The sequence below is a fragment of the Myotis brandtii genome, unplaced genomic scaffold, assembly GCF_000412655.1.
Source record: "Myotis brandtii unplaced genomic scaffold, ASM41265v1 scaffold411, whole genome shotgun sequence".
NCBI classification, from domain to species: domain Eukaryota; kingdom Metazoa; phylum Chordata; class Mammalia; order Chiroptera; family Vespertilionidae; genus Myotis; species Myotis brandtii.
This window is the reverse complement of record NW_005365804.1, coordinates 1189574-1196928: the sequence shown is the minus strand read 5'-3', so window position 1 is coordinate 1196928 and position 7355 is coordinate 1189574. Positions and strand designations below refer to the sequence as shown.

Here is a 7355-nt window from a genome sequence, read left to right as displayed (position 1 = left end):
ACAATGATTCTTATCATTGATGTTTCTCTCTCTCCCTCCCTTCCTCTCTAAAATAAATAAAATAACGATATGAAACTCTCCAATGGCAAAATCTGACTCCTGACAGTTTGCCCCACTCTCCAGATCACAGCTCATGTGGGCATCAAGGCGGGGGCGGGGGGGGGGCAGCTGTGGAGGAGAGAAAACCACATCTCCCGAGTGCCGGGACTAATGGGCACCTCCCATGGCATTTCCCTGTCTTGTCAGAAGACTCCTGGGAGAAGATTCTGTTATTCCCATTCCAATTTACAGAAGAGCCCGAGGTTAGGGACGCGGAAGGTCATGCAGCTGCAAGCGAGAGAGCTCGCAGGCTCCAGGCCCAGCTGTGATTGATCTCCTGGTCCCATGGGTGGTGGTTCGCGGCTGCTGATGTTCTTCTCTTGCTCGGTGACAGACAGTCCAGAGGAAGCAAGTGGCGCCACCTAAGAAGTACGCCGTCAAACCCCCCAGGGACCTGACCAGCAGGTACGAGCAGGACCAGGAGAGGAAGAAGCAGGAAAAGATCAAAGCTGAGGAGGAGAAGCGGCTGAAGGAGGAAGAGGAGCGCCTCCAGGTGGGTCCACGGTCCTCGGTCCTCAACCCCTGAGCTCAGCTCTTGAGAAGGCGTTTCTAGGAACGGGAAAGACACAGGTCATGGAAGAGATATGTGTATGGACACCCAGGTCCAAATCCCCTCCTCTACCTCTCACCACCTCGGCCTGGCCATTGGGAATCTCCCATTGGTGGTCAGCCAGCTTCTGGTGATAGATTTCTCATGGCAGAGCTCTGCTGCCTGGGCAGTTCTGGTGTCTGCCTCATTCCAGACTCTCTCACTAAAGACTCACCTACATAGACTCTCCCATCCATCCTCAACCATCTATCCATCCATCCATCTATTCATCCATCCATCCGTCTCTCCATCCATTCATCCATCCACCCATCTCTCCATCTCTCCATCCATCCATCCATCCATCTATCCATCCACCCACCCATCCATCTATCCATCCATCTCTTCATCCATCCACCCATCCATCCATCTCTCCATCCATCCATCCATCCATCCATCCATCCATCCATCCATCTATCCATCATTCCTCCCATCTTTCCATCCATCCTCCCATCTCTCTATCCATCTACCCATCCTCCCATCCATCTATTCTCCAATCTCTCTATCCATGCTCCCATCTTTCCCTCATGCATCCATCCTCCTATCCATCCATCCATACATACATACATACTAGTATATACATACATACATACAAACATACATCCTCCCATCTCTCCATCCTCCCATCTCTCCTTCCTTCCTTCCTTCCTTCCTTCCTTCCTTCCTTCCATCTCTCCTACCCATCCACACTCCCATCCTTGCTTCCACCTCCTTTCCTCCCTCCTTTCTTTCCTTTCATCCCATATGGTATTTACGGAGCATCTCCTCTGGTTAGGCACTAGGGATACAAGAATGAACATGACACAGTCACCCTTCTCCCAAAGGGAGGCAGACAAGGAAGCCATATTGTGTCCCACTACCTTTCTTTGGACGAAATCTCACCACAAATCACAACACAGGAAGCCAGTAAATCCCAGCTACCCTAGCACTCCAAAGAGCCCAGTTTATAAACCCCAGATCGAGTCAGTCCCTCCCACTTTATTGATAAGAAAACTGACTGAAAGGTGGGAGGATATTCTCATACAGCCAGCCAATGGGACAGTCTGGATCAGAACTCAGCTCTCCTGCCCATTCCCTAGCCCCGGGGAGATGACCCCCTCCCCCGTTCCCACCCACGTGGCCCATGGTCACCCACCTGTTCTGTGCAGGAGGCGGAGAATGCGAAACCCGACCCCCTGTACGGCCTGCGGGTGCACTCGTGGGTGCTGGTGTTGTCGGGGAAGCGCGAGGTGCCCGAGAGCTTTTTCATTGACCCTTTAACGGCACGCAGCTACAGCACCCAGGACGACCACTTCCTGGGCATCGAGAGCCTGTGGAACCACAAGAACTACTGGGTCAACATGCAGGACTGTTGGAACTGCTGCAAGGTGCTGGGCAGGGGCCTGCGTGGGTGTGGCAGTGGGGGGCGGGGGGTGACCTGCGGCAGAGCTGGCCACCAGGCCTGCAGGGCTGCAGACTTTCCCCAGAGCTGAGTCTCCAGAGCCCACTCCCTTCTGCTGGGATCGTCTCTCTTTCGATCTGTGTATCCTGTACAATGTGGATGGTTAGTTTGTCTGAATGACTTAAAAACATTGTATTGAAATGCAGCATACATGGCAGAAAAAATACATGCACCCCAAGCGTACAGCTCAAAGAATTTCCATAAATATATATATGCTAGAGGCCCGGTGCACAAAATTCGTGCACAGGTAGAGTCCCTAGGCCTGGCAGGCATTCAGGGCCCATTTGTGGGGTGACCGGGGGCCCCCACTGGCACCCACCTTGGCTGGCCTGGCACCAACCGCTCACCGGCCCCACCCCCCCACTGCCACCAGTCACCTCCCTCTGTGGGGCGACTGGCAAGATTATTGGGAGGGGGGGGCCTTTCGCTGGCACCCTCCTTGGCTGGTCTGGGGCCTGTTGGTAGCTCCTGCATTAAGTGTCTGCCCCCTGGTGGTCAGTGCACATCATAGCGACCGGTCATTCTGCTGTTCAGTCAATTTGCATATTAGGCTTTTATTATATAGGAGATATATATATGTGTGTGTGTATATATATTAGAGGCCCGGTGCACGGATTTGTGCACTAGTGGGGTCCCTCAGTCTGGCCTGCGCCCTCTCTCAATCCAGGACCCCTCGGAGGGATGTCGGACTGCCGGTTTTGGCCCGAGGGATGTAGTAGTGCATGAAGTGGCTGGTGGTCTGGGAGGAGCCCAAGCCCAGGCTAGGTGCTGAGCCGCTCCCACTCATCCCAGCCCCTCTGTACCTGCTGCTGCTCGGCAGCGCCGCTACGGCCGTGGGAGAGACTTGTGCTGCTGCAGCAGCGCTCACCAGCCATGAGCCCAGGGTCTGGTGCCCGTCGATCAGCTGAGCTGTGCTCCTGCTGTGGGAGTGTGCTGACCACCAAGGGCCAGCTCCTGCATTGAGCATCTGCCCCCTGATGGTCGGTGCGCATCATAGTGACCAATCAACCGGTCGTTCGGTTGCTTAGGCTTTTATATATATAGATATACTAGTATATAACCTCAGAGCCACTTACGTGAGTTGAAGACACTCAACTCCCAAAGGGAGGCAGACAAGGAAGCCATATTGTGTCCCACTACCTCATGCATCCATCCTCCTATCCATCCATCCATCCATCCATACTAGTATATACATACATACAAACATACATCCTCCCATCTCTCCATCCTCCCATCTCTTCTTCCTTCTCAGTTCCCTCTGGGACACTGATTCTGGGGACAGCATGCCACCCTGGGGGGGTTGACTGGGATGTGGGGTGCTCCCCACCTGCTGGGAGTTACCTGGCAGGTGAGCCTAGGCACAGGTGGACTGGGATGAACAGAGGTGGGGGACCCAGGCCACGGAGGAGAAACCCCACCTGCCTCCTCTGTGCAATGCCACGTGTGCCTGCCTGCTTCCCTTCCCCCTGGTGTGAGCAACACCCTAAGGAGGGCTTTTTACAAGCCTGCCATCTCCCCTCCCATAACCTCTCACTGGCTTGTGTTTGCTCTGCACACTGCCTGGGACGCCCCAGGCAATGCAGAATCGCCCCACATCCAGACCTATCCCAGAGACCAACAGTGGGACTTCTTCGTGGGAGACTGAGCAACAGAAGGGGGGTTCCAGCCCCCCTCGGGGCCTCGGTTTCCCTGTTGAGATGAGGAGGGTGGGCATGGACTCACAGGGGCTGCCGGAGCCCACTTTGTGCCCCTCTGACCCGGGGCCCAGGTCCCTGCTGTGCCCTGTGGAGCAGGAGGGGGGCGTGAAGGCTGTGGGGTGTGCTCAGCTGGTCTCCTCCTCCATCAGGACTTGATCTTTGACCTGGGAGACCCTGTGAGGTGGGAGTACCTGCTTCTGGGGACCGATAAGCCTCACCTATCGATCCTGGATGATGATGATGATAACCTGGTTGATGATGATGACGTAGAAAACCTGGTGAGTCTCACCTGCCTAGGGGGCTGGGGGCAGGGGGAGGTGAGGGGCTTCATACTTGGTCTTGGTTCAGGCTGGCCTGACAAAAGTCCCGCTAGCATGCATGCGTATGGGAGAGGACAGTCCAGATAGACTGATTATAAGTTCCTCAAGGGTCTGGATTATGGCCTCATTTTATAGATGGACAAACTGAGGCCCAGACAGATCCAATGACCCAATGGGGTAGGGGAGGGCTGGGACTTGCATTCAGGTCCTGTCCCTGCCTCCCCCCCCCCTCCCCACCCACACACACACATGATCCTGTTCAGGGAGTATGCCCTTGGAGCAGGCTGCTAAGACCCCCTTCACAGGCCCGGGAAGCCCCTCACTTCTGGGCCTTCCTGCAGAGCCACTGTGACCTCCCCCAAGCACTGCTAGGCCTTTCTTGTCCGTCCTATTAGTCCTTCTGAAGGTCACTCACCTCGGGCCTTCCCCCAGCCGCCAGCATCCCTCCTCTGATCTCCTAGTCCTCCGGGAAGATCGGCAGGAAGGCCTGTGTGTGAGGTCAGGGGCCCAGAGGCCTTGGGGGTTGGCTGTGACACCTTGGGCGAACTCCCTGACCACTGCAAGCTTCAGTTTCATCCTCCGTATGTCAAGTGGAGGTGTGGGGTCAATGGGTCAGTTATAGTCATGGAACTAATAATAGGTGCATTCATTGGCTAGAGCAGCCATAACCAAGTACCACAGGCTGCAGGGCTTAAACAAGAGAAATGTATTGCCTCACAGTTCTGGAGGCTGGAAGTCCAAGACCAAGGTGTCAGCAGGGTTGGTTTCTTCTCCTGGGCTTGTGGATGGCTGTCGTCTCCCCGTGTCCTCATGGGGTCCTCCCTCTGTGTGTCCTATGTCCTAATCCCCTCCTCTTCTAAGCACACCAGTCCGATTGGATTAGGGCGCACCCTAATGACCTCATTTTACCTTAATTACCCCTTTAAAGGTCCTGTCTCCCAATATAGTCATGTTCTGAGGTCCTGGGGGCGAGTTCATATGGATTCTGGGAGACGCAATCCTACCATAGCAATAGGTAACTCTCGTACGGCCCTTACGAAGTGCCCGTCGGTGCTGAACCTGAATTAACTTGTCTAAATCTCCGCAACCACCGGGAGAGGTGGGTACTAGTCTTACCGTTGATGGTGACCATCCCCTTTTACAGATAGGAAGACTCACACGCAGAGGGCTGAAGTAACTTTACCCAGAGTTACACAGCCAGTAAGTGACAGAGCGGGGATGTGAACCTGGGATGTGACAGCTTGGCTCTGTATTCTGGGTTCTCCGCGGCGACTCTGTTCCATCTGCTGGAACTGCTTCAGGACAAACGAGACCATCGGTGTGACATGCGAGGCACAGCAGTGTAGACACCCCGGGAAATTGTATTGGGCGTATTCAGTGTCCTCAGCTCTGGGGACCCGACAGTAAATCCGATGCACAGGCGCCCCCTGCTGTCCGTGAGGGGTGGCCCGATGAGATGAGCAGGCGGCAAAGGCCTGAGCCACGTTTGTGGGTGAAAAGCTTTAAATTGAGAACATCTTTTTCAGGTTTCTGTGGTCCCCTAGTCAGTGGTCGGCAAACCGCGGCTCTTGAGCCACATGCGGCTCTTTGGCCCCTTGAGTGTGGCCCTTCCACAAAATACCGGCTCTTCCACAAAATACCGAATTCTGCCCATGGGCCACGAAGTTTCAACCGCACTGTACGTGCGCACCCGCACGTGGTATTTTGTGGAAGAGCCACACTCAAGAGGCCAAAGAGCCGCATGTGGCTCTCGAGCTGCGGTTTACCGACCACGGCCCTAGTTGGAGGACCACTTGTCTAGGCCAGGCCTGATTGCACGGTTGGGGAAAATCAAGGCTCAGAGAGAAAGAACCAGCCAATAAGGACAGCCAGGCAGTGTCCCCAGCTCTTTATGTGCCTTCTACCCCTGAACCCTCCCAAGGCCCCAGTTGGGAAACGGAGGCTCAGAGCGGTTAAGACTTTCCCGGGACCCCTGAGCTGCTGTTGGGTCCACCTGACTCCAAGCCCCTCTCGACCAAGGGCCATGGCCACGTTGGTGCCTCTGACCACCGAGGGCAGGGGGGCGTGCAGGGCAGGGGTGCTGCTGCCCAGCCAGGATGGTCCCAGGGATGCTGCAGGGATGGTCCCAGCCCCCCGGGAGCAGGCCGCTCCCCTTCCTCCCTATCTTGGGTCACACCAGGCCAGGTCAGACCTGCCCTGACTTCTGGCTTCCCTAGGGGAGCTGACACGCCACCCTGGCTTGACCTTGGGCAAGATCAAGGGCAGGGGTCCTCAAACTACGGCCCGCAGGCCACATGCGGCCCTCCGAAAACATTTATCCGGCCCGCCAGGTGTTTTTGCCGCCGCTGTGTGCATAGGAATTTGTTCATAGTTTTTTTTTAAACTATAGTCCGGCCCTCCAACGGTCTGAGGGACAGTGAACTGGCCCCCTGTTTAAAAAGTTTGAGGACCCCTGGTCAAGGGGGGCGGGGGGCAGGCAAGGCAGAGGCTCTGCCTATCACTTCTGACCCCGCCCCGCCTCTCCCAACAGGGCAAGGAGGATGAGGATAAGGGCTTCGACATGCCGCACTCCTGGGTGGAGCCCATCGAGATCTCCTCCGAAGGTGTGTCCGTGTGTGTTCGCTCCCCCTCCCCAGGGCCTGGGCAACAGTGGCCCAGGGGGACACCAGCCAAGGCTGCCCTGGCCCCTCAGCCCCTCACTCCCACCCCTTCTGCCCCCTCCTCGTCCTTCCTTCCTGCCACACACACTCAGCTCTGCCCGGGTGGCGAGCCCACCAGCCTGGTGTACAGGAGGGGGCTCAGCTGACACCGCTGGATGAGGGAAGGTGTGTGTGTGTGGGGGGGTAGTGGAGGACCAAGGACCAGGATAGTCATTCCCCTCCCTCGCCCCACCCTGCCAGGGGGAGGCTGTGCACAGCATCCAGAGGGCACAGGGGAAGGGAGGTCAGGACCAGGGAAAGCAGCAGGACAGGGTGGCTTATGCCTCCTGCTGACATCTGCTGGCCACGGAGGTTCCCGTCTGGGAGTGTCTACCAGGGGTGGGCAAACTTTTTGACTCGAGGGCCACAGTGGGTTCTTAAACTGGACCGGAGGGCCGGAACAAAAGCATGGATGGAGTGTTTGTGTGAACTAATATAAATTCAAAGTAAACATCATTACATAAAAGGGTACGGTCTTTTTTTTTTTAGTTTTATTCATTTCAAACAGGCCGG

At 55.9% G+C, this 7355-nt stretch overlaps 1 protein-coding gene across 1 annotated transcript in view; it reads left to right on the top strand.

Moving 5' to 3' along the window:
• The window catches only part of DRC7 (dynein regulatory complex subunit 7), a 24678-nt gene that overhangs the window by 6136 nt on the left and 11187 nt on the right, over window positions 1–7355 (top strand). The window contains exons 5-8 of the mRNA XM_014545544.1: window positions 434–592; window positions 1834–2052; window positions 3973–4101; window positions 6674–6746. Coding sequence (XP_014401030.1) covers window positions 434–592; window positions 1834–2052; window positions 3973–4101; window positions 6674–6746 — 580 coding nt within the window. The remainder of the gene's footprint in view (window positions 1–433; window positions 593–1833; window positions 2053–3972; window positions 4102–6673; window positions 6747–7355) is intronic.